The sequence below is a fragment of the Canis aureus genome, chromosome 5, assembly GCF_053574225.1.
Source record: "Canis aureus isolate CA01 chromosome 5, VMU_Caureus_v.1.0, whole genome shotgun sequence".
NCBI classification, from domain to species: Eukaryota; Metazoa; Chordata; class Mammalia; order Carnivora; family Canidae; genus Canis; species Canis aureus.
In genome coordinates this window covers 68,162,042-68,187,981 of record NC_135615.1, presented here as the reverse complement: position 1 = coordinate 68,187,981, position 25,940 = coordinate 68,162,042, and the positions used below count along the sequence as shown (strand labels likewise).

The window sequence follows — 25,940 nt, the reverse complement described above, 5'->3', positions numbered from 1 at the left end:
TTCAGTAATGTGGTGAGATACGAGGGGAAGGAAGCAAGACATTCTGTAATCCTATGGTTAGGTCTAGTCTTTTAGTTAGCCTATGCCTCTGGACTGTGAACTTCACAAGTATATCTCATTTTTTTTTCTTCTCCCCTTAGGCAAGATAAGATAGTTCTAGTAGGCTGGAGTTGAGTATTTCTCATCCTCATGTGAAAGGCTAGAGCTGGCTGAAATTAGGTATTTCCCTTCCCCAGGTCAGTTAGGGTCTAATACCCCAGTAGGTCAAGATCTGGTTAACTGTTTCCCACAGTTAACCAGAGGTGGGAGGCCATAACAGAGGTGAGGCCTTGTTATAAAAAAACAAAGTGTTTCAATGTAGAGACTTCCCCCACAATCTGAAAGTGGAGTGTTCCTATGAGACCTTTTATTATCCCCACTTTCTGGAAGTTTGAATTACATCACTTTGCCTTTACAAAAAACCTGCATTAGTACAGTAACAGCTTTTTTTTTTTTTTTTTTTTTTTTTTTTAATGAAAATCCTCTTTGGATTTCTTTCAGGTAGTGAAATCAGGTAGTAATGTAGGTCTTCTGTAAAAGTGAACTAGCATAACATGAACTCTAGAAAGCACGGATACTTTTTATTTCAAAATGGTTTCTTTTCTACTTCCCCTGCTGAAAGCCATGGGGGATTTTCCTAAGACATTTTCTATGGGAACCTGGTGGAGTTTTTGCCAATAAATCTCAATATTGTGGGGAGCTCCTTATGACTAGGTCCTCCTAGAGATGTTAACTCTCAGAGTTTTAACTCAATTTTTAATGGAGCCTCTAGCAGTTCAATCACAGTTCAGGTTTTACCACCCCAGCACTGGTTCCCAAGGTAACTTCCGCTCATGAGTCTCTGTTCCAGGAAGCCATTGGCCTGTATTCACCTGTGGGTCTCTCTAGTCTTAGGGGAGCAGTATGCTCTGTGTTCCCCCCACCACCACTTATGAATACAAGAAAAGTTGTTAATTTTTCAGTCTGTTTAGCTTTTTATTTGTTAGGATGGAATGGAATGGCAATTTCCAGGGTCCTTATTTGTGAAACTAGAATGTAAATGGTATTTTAGGTTTCCTCACAGGGCCTGTTAGCCAAAAATGCCTTTCCACCCACCTTTTATTATACCATTTAGGCATTCTGAGCAGACTGCCTTACTTGGGCCTAACACTGTCCTCAAATCCTCCTAAGAGGAGGAAAAAACAGGAATATGGATCATATACTTAAGAAGTTTGTTATGAAAGGAAGGAGGACTTAGAAGTTTTCAAATCTTTAAACTTGAAGACTTGACAATGTATAAAGTATTTTCTGTATGTATTATAGAATCCTAAATAACTCTAAAGACAATAGAAAAGCTGAGGATCCTGGATTTTGTGAAGATGGACCAGGATTTTTCTACAGGCACATTTCCTTAGGGTATATAGGCAAGTTAGCAAGAAATTGACAAAGCTGAGGAGACCCTCACTAATATTCAAAGTAAAAAGAAAGTTTACTGTAGTTATATGATGGTTCACTCTTGGGTAGGGAAGTTATGGGTTATTTGTTATTTGCTTTCTATATTTACTTTTGAGAGTTTAAATTTCATCAGTTGTCTGAAATATATATAAGGAAACTGTGACTCTTGGGCTGTTGGTTGGAATTCATCTCTTATCATAAGCTTTGAGTTTGTAAGAATTGATATCGATAACTGTAGGAAAGACCAGAAGGACATTAGATTCCAGGATTAATAGACTTAAGACTCCAGGTTAATCTAATGAGTGAGTTAATGGGCTGACTCAGAACTGATAAATATCTCTTTATCTCCAAGGTTTTAGACTTATTTAACATTTCATATGAATACTTCAGATAAATATTATCTAGTATAAAACAATATATTTTTCTTAATTCTCAGGATACCCAGTTTCCATGAACAGTAATAGATACGTCGCTAAAAAATTATAGTTGGAGCATTGACAGGAATTAAATTTTATTTTTGTATTGTATGTTAGGTTCTCACTTTAGGCTTTATATTAGAAAACCCAGGTATGACAGTATTCATAGTAATATAATAATCATAGGAATTTGAACATGTTAAGAAAGTGTTGGTAGCAAGTGTGTAATTGGAATTCAAATGATAATCTAATTGCTCTTATCAGTATCTAAAGATCCTGTTATTCTGCATATCCTTATGTTCTTTTCTTTTAGGTCTCTTTTATTCAGAACCTTGTATTTTGTGTAGAAAGAGTTTACCGTGTACCCGATTTTGGTGTCTGGGAAAGAGGAAGCAAATATAATAATGGCAGCACAGAGCTACATTCAAGGTAATTGGCTGATTTCTGAGTGGTTTTTTTTTTTTTTTTAATTTTTAAAATTTAAATGTGTGGAATTTGTATTAGGTTGCAACTGTGATTTCTATGTTAGTTTTCATCCCCTTTTTCCTATGTATGATGCAGATGAAATTTGCCTAAAATTAAAGCAAGAGGCTACTCTCAGTGCCCCAAAACAGATGGAAGAAAAAAACAGGGTATCTTTCCCAACTTCCCGTGGTATCAGTACATGTATATAAGCCTCCAGTCCAAGGCTTGGCCTTCCTGCTCAACCAACTGTTTCTCTTTCTCCTTTTTGAAATGACATCATTTGGAAGATCAAATACATTAAAATTGCCTGACACTAAATGTATGTACATTGCACATAAAATTTCTTTCCATGTTGTAGAGCTGACTTTTTTATCCTAACCAGGTATTCACACTCTTCATATAAAACCTAACTTATTGTTTCCTGTAGGAAGTGTGATAAACATCTTGCATTCTGGTTTAGTGGGGTTGCTAAAGAAAAATAAGCTGATGACTGATGTTAGTGGTGTATGGATTTCCTTTACTCCTTAAGGTTAGGGAAATAACTTTAGTGACTGACTGCACCTTTCAAATATCCAAATTTTATGCCTGGGAGGTTATTTTTTAACTGAAAAGTATAGTTCAATTACACCTAAATAAAATACCTCAGAATAAACTTAACCAAGGAAACGAAAAGACCTATATTCCAAAAACTATAAAACAGTGATGAAAGAAATTGAAAATGACGCAAACAAATGGAAAGATGTCCATGATCATGGATTGGAAGAACCAATATTGTTATACTGTTCCTACTACCCAAAACAATCTGCAGATTTAATTCAATTTCTATCAAAATTCCAATGACATTTTTCACAGAACTAGAACATTAATCCTAAAATTCGTATGGAACTACAGAAGACCCCAAATAGCCAAAACAATCTTAAGAAAGATGAACAAAGCTAGTGGTATCACAATTGCATATTTCAAGATATACTATAAAGCTATAGTAATCAGAACAGTATATGGTACTGGCACAAAAATAGAGCTCAATAGAACAGAATAGAGAGCCTAGAAATAAACCCACACTTATGTGATCAATTAACCTGCAACAAAGGAGGCAAAAACATATTAATGGAAAAAAGACAGTCTCTTTAACAAATGGTGTTGGGAAAACTGGACAACAACATGCAAAAGAATGAAATTGGACCAATTTCTTATACTGTACACAAAAATAAACTCAAAATGGATTAAAGACCTGAATATGAGGCACCTGGCAGTAGCATATGCCTTTGGCTCAGATCATGATCCAGGGGTCCTGGAATCGAGTCCCGTATCAAGCCCCGTATCAAGCTCCCCGTGGGGAGCCTGCTTCTCCCTCTGCCTGTGTCTCTGCCTCTCTCTGTGTCTCTCAGGAATCAATAAATAAAATCTTAAAAAAAAAACAAAATCTAAAAAAAAAAAGACCTTAATGTGAGTCTTGAAACCATAAAATTCCTAGAAGATAACCCAGACAGTATTTTTTTTTTTAAAGATTTTATTTATTTTTTCATGAGAGACACAGAGAGGCAGAGACAGGCAGAGGGAGAAGCACAGTGAAGGAAACCACCAACAGAAAGGCAACCTATAGAATGGGAGAAGATATTGCAAATGGCCTATCTGATGAGGGGTTTATATCCAAAATATATAAATAATTTATACAGTTCAACATCAAGAAAACAAAGAATGTGATTAAAAAATGGGCAGAGGACTAGAAAGGACATTTTCCAAAGAAGACCTGTAGAGGCCAATAGGAACATGAAAAGATGGTCAACATTACTCACTATCAGGGAAATGCAAATTAAAACCACAATGAGATATCATTCTATACCTATCAGAATGGCTAAAATCAAAAACACAAATAAGTGATGAGGATGTGAAAAGAAATAACCATCATGTGCTGTTGGTGGGAATGCAAACTGAGCCCTATAGTGAGCCATTATAGAGAATAGATAAAGGTTCCTCCAGAAATTACCCAATGGGTATTTCCACTATTGGATATTTCCCAAAGAAAATGAAAACACTAATTTGAAAAGATATGTACACCCCTGTGTTTATTGCTGCATTGTACACAACAGCTAAACTATGGAAGCAACTCAAGTGTCCCATCAATAGATGAATGAATAAAGCAGATATAGTGTGTGTATATTTTATATATATATGTATTTCATTATGTATATTATATATGTATGTATTTCATTATGTATATTATATATGTATGTATTCCATTACATATATATTATATATATGTATACACATGGAATATATATAATGGAATAATATATATTATATATACACACATATATAATGGAATAATACTCAGCCATAAAACAGAATGAGATCTTGCCATAACAACATGAATGGAGCTAGAAGGTATAATGCTAAGTGAAATAAGTCAGGCAGGGAAAGACAAATGCCATATGAGGAATTTACCAAACAAAATAAATATAAAAAGAGAAAAAGAAAACAACAAACAACCTAAACTCGTAAATACAGAGAACAAACTGGTGGTTGCCAGAGGAAAGGTGGTTGGGGGATGGATCAAATAAAGGGGATTAAAAGTTCACATATCTTTTATTTTTTTTTATTTTTAATTTTTGTTTTGAGTAGGCTCCCTACCCAACATGGGACTTAAATTAATGCCCCTGAGTGTAGGAGTTGCATGCTCGACTAACTGAGCCAGCCATGTGTCCCAAGAGTATACATATCTTTTTTATTTTATTTTTTTAGAGAAGGAGAGGGGAGGGGAGGAGGAAAAGAGAGAGAGAATATTAAGCAGACTTGATGTCCAGCATGGAGCCTGATGCAAGGCTGGATTTCACAACCCTGGGATCATGACTTGAGCCACAATCAAGAGTCGGATCTCTAACTGACTGAGCCACCCAGGTGCCCCAAGAGTATCTTGATGAGTACTGAGTAATATATAAATTGTTGAGTCATTGTATTGTACACCTGAAACTAATATTACACCGTATGTGTAATATACTTAATATTACATAGTACAATATTATGTGTACATAATACACTGTATGTTAATTATACTTGAATTAAAAATGAAAAGTATAGCTCAGTTAACTAGTCTAGACATTTTCAAACTAAAAGATTTAAGATTTAAAGGGTATCATCTATAGGTCAACTTAGATCATTGGGACTTAAATGAACTAGAGAAACAGTTTAGGAAATACTGGTTAAGAGGATATACTTTTTTGAATAGAAGGACTAAACATACACAAAAAATCAAGCCAATATAAGATACTCAGTAAGCTGAAAACTGGCCCTAGATCACTAGCTATATAATATCCCCATGCCTCAGTTTCCTCATCTACAAAATGAAGACAATAATCGTTTCTACTTTATAAAGTTGTTGTAATGATAGAGCTAATATATACAAATCATTTGAATACCTGGGCAGAAGTAAGCACTAGAATCCAAGTGTACTCACACATTTCAGAATATGTTAACAGTCATTGAAACAAAGAGGATTTTTCTCTTAACTCTGGGAAACTAATTTATGCACATTTTCCCATAAGTTTTATGATTTATATGAGACATTTTGAAATATAGAGTGGAATAGTAGCAATCAGGGAAGAAGTCCTTGAAGTAGTGAAATGATTTGTAGGTAAGTTCAATTCAGGCATTAAATTCTGACAATACTAAAAATAGGAAAATAAATAGGAAGTTATTTTTCAGCCATCATTCAAATTGAGTTCTTGACACTCCAGATTATCAGTCAAATTATAAGAAAGTAAGTGGATCTAATTAGAAAAGGTGATTTTTGAAAATGTACTTTTTCTGTATTTATGATTTATCAGCCCCTTCTCTGATTGTAATAACCATTTAGTATATTCCATTGTGAACCACTGACATTTTCATTATAAAATATTTGGAGTAGGGGTTTTTCTCTTTACAAAAACTGTAGTCAACTCAGGAAGAACCTTGGGTAAAAGTTTCCATTAACCCTAGAAAGGGTTTAGAGGGTCTAGAGGGTATTAGAATGTCCCCAGTGAACAAACACAGAGGCTCCAACATGTTTTTCATGTACCTAAGGTGTCATTCTTTACATTGAATCATTAAATATTTTCTTTCAGAACTCAGAAGATCATTATGTGGTGTTCTTTGCTATTTTTACATGGAAAATCAATCTTAATTTGTGGTGGTCAGTTTTATTCAAATGGTTAGGAAATGAAGTTTGCCATTTAAATTTGGATGATGGGTTTTACACATTTAATATTGATTTCCTAATTTTCTTTTTTTTTTTTGTTTTTTGTTTTTTGTTTTGATTTCCTAATTTTCTATGGTGTATCACTTTACAGTTTCTCTAAAGAACTTTAAGCTTTTTTTCCCCCAAACATTTCTGAACTCAGATCTCCACAAGCATGTTTTGGATGTATCATGTCTGGTGTCAAAAGGGTCTGTTTTGAAACTACAGGAGAACTGAGCCTCATGGTACTCATGGACTCAGTGATGACAACACTGAGGCTGGTAGGAGGCTGGTAGCCTAGCCTGTATGTACGCGTGGGCAGTAGGATGTAGGCCTGCCACTAACCAGGGACTCTCTATCCCAGAACTATCTGTTCCTAGTTGGATGTGATCTTTACTACTTAATACATTATCCTTGTTCTATCCTTAAACAGTTCTCATAATTTCAGACATAGACATACTGAAATAGTATATGATAAGTCCTCCTGTGAGTACGCATTTGTTCTTTGTCTTCTAATTTTATTTTTCCCCTCTCTTCAGCTCTGGGCTATACAGCTTTCTTAGCAGGGGTCAGAAAAAGAGCATAGTCTAACAAGTTCGTTGGTGCTTACTAGGCCTTGGCCAAAGTGGCTAGCTTGATAAATATTTCTTCCTTTCCTTACCACACTGCACACATCCCTTCTAAGCTATACCTTGATCAAAGAAGGCTACCACCTCTGGACCCCCAGTACACATGCATGTAGTATTCTGAGGTCAGAGACTCCCTCTTCAGCACCCAAGCTCAGCTGTTCTTTAATAATTGCAATTCGTGGCTCTGTACAGTTACAGAATATTTTTTATTTAGGCCACATGGGGAACATATTACTGCCTTTTATACAGGAAAAAGTTAAAGTTTAGAAGTTTTTGTGATTCTCCCCTGCCACACACACACACACACCTTAAATAATACAAATCGCTAAATGGTAGAGCTAGAACTGGATTCCAGGTGGTTGGCCTCCAAATGGAAAGTTGTTTCAACTGTTTCATGCTGTAATTTAAGTCTTAAAAAGTTTCCTAAAGTTTGAAATAACAGCAGGATGTACAATTACAATCTTGGTGAAATTTTGGTAAGTTTTTAAGGATATCTTTAAGTAATCGCTAAAGTTTGATTCAGCTTAATGCTTCGGTCAGTCCCTTTCCCATCTGCCCTTTTCAGCCCCAGGTTTGCTGGTATCTCTTGCAATTCAAATTCTTTAATTATTTAGTATTTCTTAGATAAACTCCAAAAGTTTTTTGTAAAAAGTGATCTCATTACATTTATCTGAACCCCATTCTAGCAGCAGCCTCACCTTTTTCAGGGCTTTAGTAAAAGGGTCTATTGCTCTAAGCTTACAGTGATTCTCTTAAAGTGTTTCCTAACCATTCCTAGTTCTCCTGTTTTTTTTCTGTTACCCTATTTTCCACAAGCAACATGCTTTCAGTTTCTGCTAGGGTGTTTAGAACTATATTAGATAGTTCTCTTTTCTCCTGTCAGTCTCTAAGTCTTTTAGTAAGTTCCTATATATTTAAAAATCCTATTATTTGATTTAATTGCATTTTACTGCATATATAATTTGGTACATATTTATTGTAGCACTAATGCTTAACTCCCAGAGTTAGATATCCAAGTAGTCTTCTCAGCCTCTCTAAGTTTAATTTAGGTATTTTAATCTTAATATATTAATATATTTCTTCTCATGAATAGATAAATAAAATCTTTAAAATACATATATATATTTCCTCCTCTTCATTTATGTAGGGCTATTCCTACTCCTCGGGGCTTCATTTAATCTCTTTAAACCAAAGCTCTTTATTTTGGAGAAGAGAGGTGTCTTATAAGATATGATTGAATCTCAAACCTAACCTTGAATTGTTTTGGTTATTGGGAATCAAAAAGGAAAAATTATTATGTAATAACTTAGTAATATAGATACATGCCCAAATGGAAAGATAAGTTTTTGAAACATTGACTCCTAAATAGAACTTTACACTTAACAGCATAATTTTTTTTAACTTTGTTAAGTCTTATATTTGCAATATAAAAAAGATCATAGAAGCAAAAAATTTAAACCTTTTTCAAGATTTTTTTAATGGTTTTATGTTCTATTCTCTTGGCTTTTCCAATAAGGAAAGCTATCACACAAATATAAGACAAGTAACCACCAAAACGCCACTTTACTCAGTTTAAGATGCTTTTAGTGTCCTTTTTTTTTTTTTTTTTTTTTTTTTCATATAGTTCTTGTTGTTTAAAGTAACTACTTAGCCTTTTTAAATCATTTTTGATGGACTGGTCATTAGGTTATGATAGAAGCAACTATCCATCCATTGTCCTTCATTATATGAATTTTTATCACTAAATAATTCATGAACATCCATTACAACCATAGTAAAATCCTTTTCTTTCAGGAAGTATGTCATTGGGTAACTCAGTGAGTTAGAGCATAGTGTTAATGAGTAGGAGATTGTGAATTTAGTTCCTGTGCTTGCCAGTTCCTTTTTGGATTCCATGGTGTATTATAAATCACTTAGTCCCAACCCATCCTTTTTTCTAGTAAAGCTTGATTTATGTAACAAATCATGTTTCTACAAGTTATATCTCAAGAAATGTTGCTTTTAGCTCTTTTAAATGAATGTTGAGATAACACCTTCAAGAATCATATTGGTGTATGTTCTATTGATAATAGTCCCCTAATATTAATATATTCATTAGCTAATCATAGAACAATTTAATTTTCTGAGAGTATTTTGTGCCAGTAAAATGTTTTTAATTCTTTCAATATAATGTATTCTATTTGCCAATAAAATGTAGATCACAATAGGGATAAGTTTGAGTTTCTAAATAGCTTGCTGTTGCCAGAGATTCAAATAACCAGTGGATAATAAAGTAGCATATTTGTGAATTTCAGTTAGGTCCAATTATTTAACCAGTTGCATTGGGAAAGCAGGTTAAAATGCAAAGAATTCAATATTTGCTGTATTTCGGGTACAATGTTTGATTTTTTTTGTAATGGTTTATTAAGACAATTTCCAAATTCATCTCTTAACTGTCTTTATGTACCATTGTTAAAGACAGAACCTTGGACTGGCTACATTATGTATTTACCTGAGTACAGACTTTCTTAAGTATTTGCCTTTTGAATAAGTTATTTTCTCTCATTTCTCAAAATACCGTTAAAAGTTGTAATAACACATAAAGACCATGCTGTGAGGGGAAGTTTTCTGGCATTACTAAGGTTAGATGCATGTAAGTTCTGTGCATTAAACCACCACATATTCCTCACTTGGATTTTATTCCTTTGGGTCTCAGGCCTAGTCACTTCTCTAAAATGGCTTTGGTTGTGAAAAGAGATCACTGTCCTTGTCTTGAGTATACTAGCAGTGCCATGTGAAATGTTTAACTTGTAGAAGCATCAATTACTTACTTCACTGGCAGTGAAATGCTAGACTGCAGATTTGAGTTAGTAGGACAGTATGTAAAACCAGATTATTGGCTCGATTGTTCTTGAAAACCAGGGTAGAATGGTCACCATAGATTCTAGTGAAGACATACAAAAATGTAAAGATATCTTGTGTTCAATGTGATCTATATAAAAAATCCAGCTGTCTTTTTGCAGAAATTGACAAGCTAATCCTAAAATTCATATAAAAATGCAAGGGATTCAGAATAGCTAAAACAGCCTTGAGAAAGAACAAAGTTCTTTCATACTTTCCAGTTTTCAAAATTTACTACAGTACTATACATATTATATGTACAGTAGTATGCTATAAGAATTAGTATGATATTGATTTAAGAACATATATAGAGATCAGTAGACTAGAATTGACAATCCAGAATTAAATCTTTACATCTATGGTAGTTGATTTTGATGAAGGTGCAAAGACAACTCAATAGAGAAAGGATAGTCTTTTCAACAAATGATGCTGGGGCAACTAGGTATCTACATGTAAGAGAATGAATTTAGATCTCTACTTCATACTGTATATACAAAAATAATTAGAAATGAATCAAAGACCTGTATGTAAGAGCTAAAACTATAAAACTCTTAGAAGAAAACATAATTGTAAATCATTGTGACCTTGGATTAGAGAAGATTACACTTTAGATCACACTAAAGCACAAACAACAACAGCAAAAAGGTTCTCTACAGGTTTTTGTATGAATACAAGTTTTCATTTGTCTGGATGAATGCCCAGTAGTAGATGGTAGATAGTTGCATGTTTAGATTTCAAAGAAATGGCAAGACTTTGCCAGAAACCTATATCATTTACTTTCCTACCAGCAATGTGTGAACGATAGTTTCTCTGCATCTTTGCCAGCATTTGGTGTTACTGTCATTTTTTATTTTAGTTACTCTGATTGGTTTATAGTATCTCATTATGGTTTTATTTATTTTTTTTTAATTTTTTATTTTTATTTATGATAGTCACAGAGAGAGAGAGAGAGAGAGAGAGAGGCAGAGACACAGGCAGAGGGAGAAGCAGGCTCCATGCACTGGGAGCCCAATGTGGGATTTGATCCTGGGTCTCCAGGATCGCGCCCTGGGCCAAAGGCAGGCGCCAAACCGCTGCACCACCCAGGGATCCCCTCATTATGGTTTTAATTTGCATTTCCTTGTGGATAATGTTGTTGGATTTTTTCATGTGCTTATTTGCTATTTGTAGATTCTCTTCGGTGAAATCTCTCTTCATGTTTTTTGCTCATTTTTGTTTTTATCATCGATTTGATAGTTTTTAAGATTTTATTTATTTATTCCTGAGAGACACAGAGAGAGAGGCAGTGACACAGACAGAGGAGAAGCAGGCTTCTCGCAGGGATCCGGATGTGGGACTCAATCCTGGGACTCCAGGATCATCACGCCCTGAGCCAAAGGCAGATAGATGCCCAACCGCTGAGCCACCCAGGTGTCCCTCTTGATAGTTTTTAATGTAATTCTAGATACTAGTCCTTTGTCACATATGTGTTTTGCAAATATATTTCCGAGTGTATAGCTTGTCTTTATATTCTCTTAACAGAGTCTTTCACAGAGTAAAAAATTTTAATTTTAATGGAATTCAATTTATCAATTTTTCCTTTTATGGATTGTACCTTTGGTATAAAGTCTTATAAACTCTTTGCCTAACCCTTGATCTTTAAGAATTTCTTCAACAACTTGTTTTCTAAAAGTTGTACAATTTTATGTCTTATATATAGGTTTATGATCCATTCTGAGTTTTGTGTAAGGTTTGATGAGACTAATGTTGAGATTATTTTCCTTTTTTTCTTTTTTACCTAAGAATGTCCAATTGTTCCAGAATTATTTGCATTTGTTTAAAAGACTATAATTCCATGGGATACCTGGGTGGCTCAGCAGTTGAATGCCTGCCTTTGGCTCAGGGTGTGATCCCAGAGTCCCGGGATCGAGTCCCACATGAGGCTCCCTGCATGGAGTCTGCTGCTCCTCTGCCTATGTCTCTGCCTCTCTCTGTGTGTGTCTCTCATGAATAAATAAATAAAATCTTAAAAAAAAAAGACTATCATTCCTCCATTTAAATGCCTTTGTGCTCTTATTAAAAATAGTGGGCATATTTGTATCAGTCTGTTTCTGGGTTCTGTGTGTCTATCCCGGCAACGATATCACAGACATAATAAGATCATGTGAGTTTTCTTCTTTAGCCTATTAGTTAATATTATCTTGGATTATATTGATTGATTTTTGATTATTGAACCTGACTTATGTCCCTGGAATCAACTCCAGTTGGTCACTTATGGTGATAATTCATTTTTTATGTTACTTAATTCTGTTTGGTAGTTTTTAAAAAGGATTCATATATATATATATGAATGAGAGATATTGGTGCATAGTTGTTTTTCTGTGTACTGTCTTTGTCTGGTTTTGGTATCAGGGTAACGCTAGCTTCATAAAATAAACCCCAAAGTACTTTCTTTCCTGTTTTCTGGAAGACAGTATGTATGTGTTAACTTTTTTCTTTTTTTAATGTTTGAGAGAATTCTCAAATCATCTAGGCTTGGAGATTTCTTTTTTTTTTTTTTTTTTGGCTATTTTGAAATTATGGATTAAATATCCTTAAAAGTTATAGGGCTATTCAAATGATTTATCTCATATTGGGCAAGTAGTAGTAGGTAGTCCTTTTCTAGGAATTGATTCATTTTTTCTAAGTTGTCAAATTTTTATATGTAGAATTATTTGTAGTGTTCACTTCTTATCCTTTTGAGATTACTATGTCTGTAATGATATTAGGAAAAAATAAAAATATTGGTCATTTCTGTCTTTTGTCTTATTTTTTTGTCAGCCCTGCTAGAGGTTTGTCAATTTTCATTAGCTTTTCAAAGAATCAGTTGTTTCATTGATTTTTTTCTATTATTTTTGTTTTTAATGTCATTGATTTCTGCTCTTACCTATATATATTTTTCTGTTTGCTTTAGGTTTATTTGGCTCTTTTTCCAGGTTATGTTGAAGCTTAGATAATTGATTTGAGGCTTTTTTCTCTTTTTTCTAGGGTATGCATTTAATGTTATACATTTCCCTTTTAGCATTGCTTTATCTGTGCTACACAAATTTTGATGTTATATTTTCATTTTCATGTTGAAATGAATGTTGAGTATTTTTTTAATTTCACTTAAGACTTCTTTGACCCATGTGAATTGTATTCTGTTTAGAAATGTTGGTAGATTTTCCTAAGGTCTTTATGTTGTTGATTCTAGTTTGATGTCATTGTAGTCAGAGAACATATTAAGGTTTCAGTTGTTTTATATTTTTAAGGTTTTATTTATGGCTAAGATATGATCTATCTTGGTATCTGTTGGTTGGCACTTGCAAAAAAAATGTACTCTTATGTAGATTTTTATTAGCTTGGGCTATCATAAAATACCACAGAGTGGGTAGCTTAAATACTAGGAATTTATTTCTTACAGTTCTAGAGGCTAGAAAGTCCAAGAGCAAGACCAAAGTGCCAGCCAATTTGATTCTCTGGTGAAGACTGTCTTCCTGGTTTGCAGATAGTCACCTTCTTATACTGTCCTCTCAGGGCAGAGAGAGAAAGAGAAAGCAAGATCTCTAGTATCTCTTCTTATAGTGACACTAATGTTATGAAGGCCACACTGTAATAACGTAATCTAAACCAGATTACCTTCTAAAGGACTCATTTTCAAATATATGAAACTGGAGGTTGGGGCTTCAATGTATGTATATTTGGGGGACATAATTCAGTTTGTATCAAGAGTGTTATAAAAATATGCATTAGATTGTGTTGGCTAATGGTTCTTCTGTGTCCTTGCTTATTTTATGTCTAGTTCTACTAATTGTTGAGAAGGGAGTGTTAAGTCTCAACTATAATTGTGGTTTTGTCTATTTGTCCTTTTAGTTCTATCGATTTTGCTTCACATATTGTGTAGCTCTTTTATTTGGTGCATGCACATTTAAGATTGTTCTGTCTTCTTGGTAAATTGATCTTTTCAGCATTATATAATATCCCTCTGTGCCCCCAGTAATTTTGCTCTACTGTCTACTTAATCTGATACTAATATAGTCACTCTTGCTTTTTTTAAAATTAATGTTTGCATAATATTTCTTTTTTTATCCTTTTACTTTCAGTCTGCCTATATTGTTACATTTGAAGTGAGTTTCTTATAGACGATGTATAATTGGGTGACAGTTATTTTTGGTTTTTCTATTCTTTTTTTTTTTTTAAGGTTTTATTTATTTGAGAGAGAGAGAGAGAGAGTGCATGAGTGAGCACAGGCTGGGGTAGAGACAAAAGTGAGAGGGAGAAGCAGACTTCCCACTGAGAAGGGAGCCTGAGGAAGGGCTCGATCCCAGGACCCTGAGCTGAAGGCAGACATTTAACTGAGCCACCCAGACACCCCGGGTTGTATTTTTAGATCAGTTCTGCCAATCTTTCCTTTAATTGATACAGTTAATGTAATTATTGATATGTTTGAGGTTGAGTCTATCGTTTTATTTTGTGTTTATTCCGTTTTTCATTTCTCTATTGTTCTTTTCCTACCTTCCTGCGGATTCTTGAACATGTTTTAGAATTCCATTTTGATTTATGTGTATTGGATTTGAATGTATCTTTTTGTGTAGCTTTTTAGTGGTTGCTGTAGTTATTACATTATTTATACATAATAACTCAGCTTTTTGATGTCATCATTGTACCAGTTGGAGGGAAATATAGAATTACCCTTGCCCATCTGTGATGTAATTATCTTAAACATTTCCTCCCCATACATTTAGAACCACGCAGTTTTACTTTTGCTGTAACTATCACACATTAAGAGGAGAAGAAAAGCCTGTTGTATTTACCCATATTTTTGCTTACCATATTCTTTTTTCCTTTTTGATTGTTCCAAGGTTATTGTTTTCTTTGCCTCTTTCTTTCTATCATTTCCTTTCTGTTTTGAGAACTTATTTTAGTCACACTTTTAGAGTAGTTCTGCTGGTGACAGATCTCTTTGTTTTATCTGAGAATGTCTCACTCAGACAGATAGATAAATAGATAAAAGGATGTATTTACTGGTATAAGATTCTGGGTTGATAGTTCTTTTCTTTTAGTGCTTGAAAAGTTTTGTGCCACATTTTTTTAGCTTTCATGGTTTCTGATAAAGAAGTTGCTATAGTTCAGTTGTTTTTCCTCCTATAGGTAAGGTATTTTCTCTGGCTATTTTCAAGATTTTATTTTTTTAAAGATTTATTTATTTAGTTATTTATGAGGGACACACAGAGAGAGGCAGAGACACAGGCAGAGGGAAAAGCAGGCTCCATGCAGGAGCCTGATGTGGGACTCGATCCCAGGACTCCAGGATCAGGCCCTAGGCCGAAGGCAGGCACTAAACCGCTGAGCCACCCAGTGATCCCCAGATTTTTTATTTTTAAGTAATCTCCACACCCACTCTGGGGCTCAAACTCAACAACCCTGAGATTAAGGGTTGCTCATTTGACCAAGTCAGCCAGTGTCCCTTAAGATTTTTACTTTGTGTTTTCAAAATTTACAATGTGTCCTAGCATGAATATTTTTTATTCTGTTTGAGTTAGCTGTTTGAATCTGTAACTTTTGTCTTTTGCTGAAGTTTTCTGCCATCATTTCAAGTACTTGTTTTAGCCCTGCCCTTTTTCTCCTGTCTTTCAGGGAGTTCAATGACATGAATGTTAGATGTCCCACGGGTCCCTGAGGCTCTCTTCATTTTTTTTTTTTCAGTTTTGTTTTCTCTCTTTTGTTCAGATTGGATTATTTCTATTGTTTTATCTTCTAATTTAGTTATTTTTCTTCTATCTTCTCTATTTTACCATTAGTCCTGTTTACTGAGTTTGTTTTTCTTTGATTATTTTATTTTTCAATTCTAACAGTTTTGCTGAGACTGTGTCTTAGCTGAGGCTTTCTATCTTTTCATTTTTTTCACTCATATTCATAATTGTTCAATGAATCATTTTATCATGGCTGCTTTAAAATTTTGTCCCATAATTCTAACATCTTTTTCATCACAATATTACCATTAATTGATTGTCTTTTTCTTTCAGTTTGAAATCTTTCTGTTTTTAGATATGATGAGTGATTTTTTTTTTTTTTTTTTTTTTTTTTTATTGAGACATGAACATTCGGGTGTTATAGGACCCTGAGCTTTTTTTTAACCTCTTACTTTAGCTGTATTTTTTTTATACCACCCTGGTAGGGAAAGGGGACAGAAACATCACTGTATTATTGCCAGGTGAGAATGTATTGCCAGATTTTTTTGTTGATACCCAAGATGGGGATTCCTCATTACTTCTGGGCTAGGTGGGAGGTATAGCTCCCCAGTAGGCCTACACTGATACTTCCCCAGATGGAAAGGATAGGAATGCTTCATTACTTATTCCCAATTGGCTTCCACTTACATGACAGGAAAAGGGTATAAGTCTCCTTACAGCTGGGCATTAGTGAAAGTACTGACTCTCTCCATTGGACCTCTTCTGGTGCCGTCACAGCAGGATAGGGAGGTTCATTTCATTAATGATGGGTAGGGGTGGAAATCTAGGCTCTTTGTATGATTTTCACAGTATGAGGAAGGGAGACTTCTTACTACCCATTGGGAATGAAAAGTCTTGGCTTCCTCTTTGGACTTTCTTGATAGCATCACTATTGAGAGGATTGATAAATGGATGTGGTTCCTCATTATAGACTCTGGTATGTAGAAGTTTGGGTTTCCCACTCAGCCTTTATAGGACTAAGTTGGGGTAAGGCCACAGTTTTTTTTCTGAATGGTTATTGTCTAAATGTTTTCTGTTTTGCTACCCTTTTCCTGGTCCTTTGTCAGGCTTTTGTTGAGGTTTTTTTGTATGCACCTACTGGCACTTCCTACTTGTTGGCTTCTTTAAGTCTGTTGCATTTGAGGCAAAAAGGAAACTTAGAGTATTTACCACAGTGTTGTTCCTGGAATCTCGAGGTTCTTGAAGCCAGTCTGCCTTATTCCTTATTCCATTGTCTGAGCTTTTTATGTTTGCTTACATAGTGTCCAAGGTTTTTAGTCATATTTAGTGAGAAGAATTAGGGAAAGTTACGTCTGTTCCACCTTTCCATCCATGTATTTCAAAATAAGTTTCCCACCTCTTTCTCTTCTTCCAAAGTAAGTTTCCCTATCCTGTAATAAAAGTAGTGCTTACTTAAGAACATTTCATGTAAACAACCCATAGAAAATGTGGATCATGATGATATGAACAGCTTAGAACAATGATTCTCAAATTTAAAGCACATTCAAGCACCTAGAGGGCTTCTTAACATTGATTGTTGGATCCCACTCACAGAGAGAAGTGAGAACTGGCATTTCTAATAAGTTCCCAGGAATGCTGCTGCTCTGGGGACCATACTTACGTACATATCACTGCTTTAAAGAAACGCTTAGATGATGATAGACCATTATTTTTGAAAATATTAATGGCATATGCAGTTGCTTTAAATAAAAAAATATAAGTAAAATAAACTAGATACTTGATCTAAAATATTTAAAGGTTGATATTTATAAGATGACAATGCCACACTTAATGAAATTAGGATCTTCCCATTTTTCAGCACTATTATAATATGGCATTTTAGAGGCCAAAGGGATACACATTTTATGCAAAGAAGAATATGACAAAAAATGAGATGTGTGGTGATCATTTGTTCTTTGAGTAATAAAATAATGCCTATTTTATTGGACACTAAGCAAAGAATGTTTGAATGGGTATATTAAGCTCTAGTAAGTATATGACACGCAAGATCTTTTTTAAGGCTCAGTATTGATGCCAGGAAAGCTCTGTTAAATTGATCTGAACTAATGATGCCCAACCTGGTTATTATTGAGTACATTTCATCATAATACACCTTCCTCTAAAGTTCATCTTTTTTTTTCCCTTGAGTTAGTGAATATAAATGATACTGGGATTAAAACTACTCCCATCAATAGTATGACCATTTATCTAGATCAAGGTGAACTTAGAAATATTTTTCCCATAAGATCACTAACCATAAAAAAGAAAAATTAAAATAGTGAAATGTCAGATTAAAGTCTCTTAGACATTATTTTTCTCCTGGAAGTTGTTATAAGTGTTAATAAAGAAACTTGCTTGTGAATATTCATTAGATAATGGTTCTTATTTTGTAGCCAGACATCAGAATTCTAAAGTATTTCTTTTCTCTTTTAGCTCTGTTGGCTTAGCAAAAGCAGCACTAGAAGCGATTAATGGATTCAACCTCTTTGGCAACCAGGTAAAAAACAAAACAAAACAAAAAACAGGAATATTAACAACAAACTTTGATTATTTTATTGAATTACATGATTAATTAATTTGGCCATTGATTTACCAAGTCATTTCTTATGATCAAAGAATTGCCTGAAATTCATGTAGCAAACTCATGGTTGAACATCCTTTCCTTTGAATGTGATTTGCTAGTTAAATTATATTTTTCTAACTAAAAATATTGCTTAATTTAAAAATATCCTTTGATAAAGAATTCTCATTTTCTTTGTTTAATAATTTTTCCCTCAAGTCTCTTCTTGAGCTTTCAAATTTTTATTTCTCTTTTTCCTTTTTTTAAAGTAAGTTCTGTGCCCAACATGGGACTTGAACCCACAATCCCAAGATCAAGAGTCACATGCTCTACTGAGCCAGCCAAGCACCCCCAGTTTTCACGTTTTTAAATATTCCTCACGTTATAAACCACTTATATTCTGTCAGTTCCCATGTTGATTTTAATTTAATGTGTATCAATATATATCTTATGCTGAGGGGAATTTGTGTAATGTGTGGAGCCAAAGAATTGGAATCTTTGATCCTAGTTTAACCCTCAGCTGGCTGTAATTTTATGTCTAAATCTCATTTTCTTTGGGATTAAAAGGAAACTCTGAGGGTTGCCCTAAATTTTCATGATTTGTTTAACCAGTTTCTCTGTACCTAATCATTGAACTACCCAAGTGACCATGAACTGAGTTGTCAATGAAAGGCAATACTATGTAAGAATACAGGTTACTTTTCTGAATCAAGGAGTAGACTAATTTTCTTTTCTTTTCTTTTCTTTTTTTTTAAGATTTTATTTATTCATGAGAGATAGATACAGAGAGAGAGAGGCAGATACACAGGCAAAGGGAGAAGCAGGCTCCATGCAGGGAGCCTGACGTGGGACTCAATCCCAGGTCTCCAGGATCACACCCTGGGCTGAAGGTGGCGCTAAATCGCTAAGCCATCAGACCTGCCCCTAGACTAATTTTCTTTAGCAATTTTTGTAGATTTCTAAGATGAGAGGGTAAAGGAAGTTTCCAACTGATACTATAATTAACCCTAAGCTATTAAAATGCTAAGTCAGTGCAGATACATTTTAGGAACTTAACGCAGACGTGCAAAATGTGACTTGGTTTCTGTTTTGGCAGTTATAATACTATGCACCTCAAGCCTTGAATTTAAGAATATTTCAAGTTGGAGTATGGTAGCAAACTGCCTCTTTTCCCCTCCCTATATATACAAACTGTCTTTTCCTCTCACTCCGATTTCCTCTGGAGGATGGCTTCTGGTTATATCCAGGACATGAAGAATGAAGAATGAGCACAGACATGAAAAGATTGGGAAGAGGGGAGCAGCAATTCATTCTGGTTCCCAAGAGGTGACTCTCAATCACCCACTCCCATACCGTTTTTCCTCTCTCAAGACCTGTGGCTGGAGAAATGGAGGGATCAGAGCTTGTGGGGATAGAGGGGTGTTATGAACGTATTGAAAATCATGAGTATTAATACTATACCTCTCCTTGAGATTCTCAGTTCCTCTAGCACTAATCCCTTAGCTTGTATCAACATTTCCGTCTCTCTCGAAGTGTCACCATACTTATGGAAGTCCCACATGTATCTTTCAATGCTTTTCTTTTTTTTTTTTTTTTAAGGTTTTTCTATTTATTCACAAGAGACAGAGAGAGAGAGAGAGGCAGAGACACAGGCAAAGGGAGAAGCAGGCTCCATGCAGGGAGCCTGATGTGGGACTCGATCCCAGGTCTCCAGGATCACACCTAGGCTGAAGGCAGCACTAAACCGCTGAGCCACCTGGGCTTCCCCAGTGCTTTTCATTTCCTTTTACCCCTTCCTTACTCCATACATTCATTTAAATGTGTACATATGTATGAATGTGTGTGTGTAAATACAAATATGTAGAGAATATATATATAATAAATAGAGATAGATAAATAGAGGTAGATAGGATGAAAGGGAAGAGTAATATGGCATAAAGAAATGACATTGTTACATTGTTTTCGGAGTCAGGAAACAGAATCACTGTATGCTCTGTACTCCCACCAGTGAGCTCTGTAACTTTGGCTGTTTACCTATGTCTCAGCTTCTTTGTTCTAAAAAGGTAGACATAATGATACTAGGACCTAACTGAGAAGGTTTTCCTACAATTAAAAACAATTAGCATAGTGCTTGGCCAAGATTAAACCCTCATTAGGTGTTATCTCTTGTTGCTATTAATGAATTTTTGGTAATACTGATAATCCTAAAGAAAGGAAATGAAGGGATTGGACTGAAAAACCTCTAGAGAGTATCTCAAGGAGATAGAGAAGAGTCATGGACTAAACTAGTAGTGTTACAGTAACAGTCTAGAAAAATGCAGGTCTTGCTCTTCTGTTCTCCATGGCCTACCAAATAGTGGCCGTGTGCAGTTCTGTGTGTTTAGGTTGGATGTTCTTAAGTGGTGGTCAGCTCTTTTTTGCAACTGTGTCATCTCCTTTGATGTACTTGAACATTAACATATGCAGCTTATGTATCTGGTATATACCTGCTCCACCTACTTACATACCCACACATGGAATGGCACTTTTCCCAACTGCCTGTCTCTCAGGGCTCTGCCTTTAGTCGGCTCTTCCCAAGAAGCTCTCATAAATCTCTTAGCCAGAACTCTAAAAGCACTGAATTGCTTTTTTATACATTCTGATTTTTAATTACAAATATACTGCCAATATTGTTACCCAGCCATAATTTCTAATCTTGGCTACACATTGGAATTATTTGAAGAACTTAAAGAACAATAATGATGGCTGGATTCTACCCCTAGAGATTCTGATTGAATTGGTCTGGGGGAGACCTTGATGTTGAAGTTTTCATGTACTGCCTGGGAATTCTAATGTGCAGCCAAGGATGAGAACAACTGCTCTAAGCAGAGTTCATTCTTGACCTTGTTTAGCTTGTGTCTGTTTCCAGCTGAGCTATACACCAAATTTCACTGACTTGACTATTCCTTGATTATTTCAGATAGAATTTAGACAAATAATGTCTTATTCCTGTAGCCACACAGATGTTACCTATTGCAAGTAGAACCCCTCTTTGTCTTCCTTTTTTTTTTATAATATCAGAGAGAATCCTAGTTTTGCAAATTCCCACCACTAGAACAGTTTAAAAAGAGGTACCTGCTAAACAGTAGCACATTTAAAAGTGCATGTGATTTTTTTTTTTTTTTTTTAGTGTTTAATCATCTTATAATATTGCTTCATGTACTTAAAAGAGTTGTGGTCTCATTAAAGATGAGCAGCTAGAAAAAGAACTAATATAAAAAAGAAATGTTCAGATGAAAACCCAAAGAAACCTCTTCAAGACTTGAGGGATTTCAGGTCACATGGGTATTATCATTAATATTATCAGTTATTTCTAATATTGTTGGTACAGTGTTCTGGAAGACCTGCTCAAGTGTTTTAAAGACTTCTTTAAATTAATTTAGAGCTTTCCAAAAATGCTTCTCCTGTTGGTGGCAACTCAGAGAGTCATAGATCTTTGGAGTTAGAAGGGTCCTTCTCTCAAAATGAATGGTCAGAGAGTTGAGATGACTTTTCACAGGTCATGAAACAGAGGCAAAACCAGGAATTAAACCAAAGCCACTTGGTAATGAATCTGGAATATCAGCTATTAGTACAGGAAATCTTGAATCTTGAATGCTTTCCACCTTTAGAGGTGACGGATGTACTTTTTCTTTTCTTTTTTTTTTCTTTAAGATTTATTTATTTATTCATGAGAGAGGCAGAGACATAGGCAGAAGGAGAAGCAGGCTCCATGCCGAGAGCCAGATGCCGAATTCGATCCCAGGGCCCTGGGATCACGCCCTGAGCCGAAGGCAGATGCTTAACTGCTGAGCCACCCAGGCATCCCAGCTGTGCTTTTTCTTGAGAAACTCTTAAGGCATTTTCTTCTTTTTTTTTTGAATGAAATTAAAATTTTTATTGAGATAGAATTGATATATAACATTCAGATGTATGATAATGACTGGATATTTGTATATATTGCAAAGTGATCACCACATTAAGTCTAATTAACATCCATATATAGTTAGAGTTTTTTTTTCTTGTGATGGGAACTTTTAAGATCTATTCCCTTTAGCAACACTCAAATATACAAATACAGTATTATTAACTATAGTCACCATGCAGTACATTATAGCCCCAAGATTTATTTTATAATGGAGAGTTCATACCTTTGACCACACCATTTTCTCCTTAATTATTTTTTTAAATTTTTTATTTAAATTCAGTTTGCCAACATATAGCGTAACACCCAGTGCTCATCCTATCAAGTGCCCTCCTTAGTGCCTGTCACTCACCCCATCCCCATTTTATTGAACTTCTGAAGGAGGTATCAACTCACCGAACAATGCAAAGACTTGCATTTTACCCTTTGTGTACTGTATATGACAAATGTTTTTATTTTTATGGAAATTATTGGGTGGAAAAAATTTTTAGCTTTCATTATGACTAGCATGTGTTTCTACTTCCTTTTTTTTTTTAATATTAAACTTATTTTATTATTCAGGAAGAAAACCCATTACTTAAATACTTACTCTGAAACTATTTTCAAAATTTATTTTCCTTTGTGAGAGACTAAGAAGAAAATATGATAAAATGTCTTAATTTCTTTACTGAGAAGTTTATAAAAAAGGCTAATTTGTAGCATTTAGAAAAATAACTCATATAAGCCTCAGTGTGACAGTTATATATTGATCATGGTTTCAATATATATTCTGTATAAATATAAATTTCTATATATTGTCAATATTCTGTGACAATATATAGAAATATTATTATTAGAAGTAATGTTTAAGTAAATCATAATTTACACTCAGCAAAGTGTCATCGACATTGTTAGCATAAGCTTTGTGATTCCTGGATCTGAGTCTTTTTTTTTTTTAAGATTTTATTTATTTATTCATGAGAAACAGAGAGAGAGAGAGAGAGAGGGAGAGAGGCAAAGACACAGGCAGAGGGAGAAGCAGGCTCCATGCAGGGAGCCTGACATGGGACTCAATTCTGGGTTTCCTGGGTCTCCAGGATCTCGCCCTCAGCTGAAGGCGGCGCTAAACCACTGAGCCACCCAGGCTGTCCCCTGGGTCTGAGTCTTAGCTCTGCTCTTCTGAAACCTGAGAACCCTTAGGTTCATCTCTTTCTGTAGTTTGAAAAACTCACATCCTTTATGTGAGTAGGATCTTCTGTAAAGAAAGAAGCATGGTTTGTGGGAGGAGCTACTGGAGGCTATTTGACAATTTGTAAAAGTTGGATATTTACACACCTGTTGCCACCCATAGCCATGGTGCAGAGGGGTAATGCCCAACAGTAAATATCCTTTCTGTAAGAATACAACGTTCCAGGATCTGCCACAAAGCTAAGAGACAGCCTGTTGCTGAGCTAGGAGGAATATGGTTTCATCAGAGTGGTGTGGTTTTATCCTGAGAATAGAGAAGGTATCATATATAGTAGATATACTGACCAGTTTCATTGTTTGATTCTTTGCTGATAGATGAGGACAGCAAGCCAATAGCTCAGGTTCAGAGAAGTGATTAATGGGGAAAAGAAAGACCCAGACAATCCATCAAATAATTTCACTTTGAATTGAAATTAAAGAGATCAGCAGTACCTAATGGTCATAGATGTCTCCCTTGCTACTATCTCAGAAAGATTTGTTGTGGGCATGAAGCCTGGGGTAGATGGGTCATTGCAACTCTTACCCACCACTGAAACTGAAGTCCCCAAGACAGTAGTCAGGTTGAATCAAATTCTAGTGTATTTACTAGGACACAATTACAGAAACTCAATTTGGGGGTTAAAGTTTGATCTACCACTCTTAAAATATACTCTTTAACTGGAGTTGGGCTATTATGACAGAGTTGTGAGATTTCAGAAATGGAAGATGAAAATAAAATATCCAAAGCTAATCAGTTAATTTACAGTGATATATACATATAAAACATCCTTTCATATTTGTGCCTTTAATTGGAGAAATCAAGATACTAACAGATGAGCTGAGGTCAGAAGGTAAAAGGTGATGACTGGAGAGATTGCTCATATTATGAAAAGTGTTCAAAGCAATGGAGACATATGTAGCTTCCTTTGAAATTTACAGTCCTAAAATTAATGTGTCTGATCATTTAAAGAAGGTGATAATTAATTCCATATGTAAGTTTTCCTTGATGACTTTTAGAAAAAGTTGCTTCTGATTAGGAATAGTGGCCCATGGCTTTGGATGAATTTTATTCTCCTGTAAATATGGGTTATATACCTAAAGCATGGTGTATTTTTCAAGAGATTGCCCAAACAATACAGTTAACTAACTTTTGATCTTTATCTCAGTGTTAAAATATGGTAACATTATGAGATTATTTTTCCTTTTGGGTATATTTGTTAGAGGCTGGCAAAGGAAGAGACCTGAACAAATACTTTGAATTTAGGTAAACAAGCCATTTATTTTAGCCAGAGAATAGAAGTTGGCTGTTTATATTAATTAGGTAATGTCAGGAATTGCCAAATTTGCCATTTCACTTTGTTATTTCTCTACTTAGATTGTATCTTTTAAAAATTCAATTCAAGGCAGACTGATTTGACATGCAGTTAACTTTATTAATTATCAGCCTAAGGATAAACCGTGAGTCTGATTTTCTATACTCAGAGATTCCCAACATCTCATACCCATTTATTTCTCTGCTGCCTTATTCTAATCACCCTATTTGCCCCCCTCTCCCCCAAAATTCATAACTTAGTTTACCTTCTCCAGAAAGTCCCCAAGTGCCCTATTGTTTTTCTCCTATTAACTTAAGAAGTTTATTATCATTAGTATTCTTTCATCTAAGCTAATCATTTGGTATGTAGCTGGGTATTGCTATGTGCAGTCTTTTTGTTTTGCTTGTTATTCATCTTGTTTAGGGACTATATATCACCTGGGTCAGTTCCTTGAGAGAGGAGATCAGGTCCTATCTTGTTTATTTTTCTCAAAGGATAGAGCATTTGACTCTTGACAATGGCAGCTACTGTGTCAAGCTTTTGTTGGGCTCAGATTTATGGCTGGAAATGAGGAGTTGAGACTTTCAAATCGTAGGAAGGACACTTTAGCATTAATCTCGTTGTTCAGAGGTAGCTTCACTCATTTTTATTTATGATCAGTTAATAGAGATTTAAGAAATGATACCATGATAGAAAAATTATTTTATTTCATGAGCTAATATTCATGTATGAACAGGTTAACAGGAAAAATATACATATAATGAGTCTAATATTTGGAGGTAGGGCCTACTAGTACTAGATTTGGAATGTCAGTTTAGGTGATTGATTGATTCAAGGTATTTTAGTTTCAGGGTTAAATACATCTTTGAAGTTGGTGTAAGTTTGGATGAGACTTAGAGGGTAATATTAAAGTAACATGAAAGTTATAAGAGTTCTCTTTTTCCTTTCTCCATGTATTTTTCTGAGTGTTCTCTTATTATGGAAGTAGTCTTTGTATTCCAATTTCATCTCTTATGTTTTCAAAATATTTAGCTTCCCAGTTAAAGAACAAAGCCATGTTTACTTATGACTATGCTCTCGGATATGGAAAGTACTAATGGCTATATAGTAAAT

General features: G+C 34.8%; 1 protein-coding gene across 5 annotated transcripts in view; it reads left to right on the top strand.

Annotated features, from left to right (window-relative positions):
* The window catches only part of PHKB (phosphorylase kinase regulatory subunit beta), a 220,795-nt gene that overhangs the window by 87,896 nt on the left and 106,959 nt on the right, over positions 1-25,940 (top strand). For all 5 annotated transcript variants that reach the window (XM_077898542.1, XM_077898540.1, XM_077898543.1 and 2 more), the window contains 2 exons: positions 2,203-2,318; positions 18,239-18,302. In XM_077898542.1, coding sequence (XP_077754668.1) covers positions 2,203-2,318; positions 18,239-18,302 — 180 coding nt within the window. The remainder of the gene's footprint in view (positions 1-2,202; positions 2,319-18,238; positions 18,303-25,940) is intronic.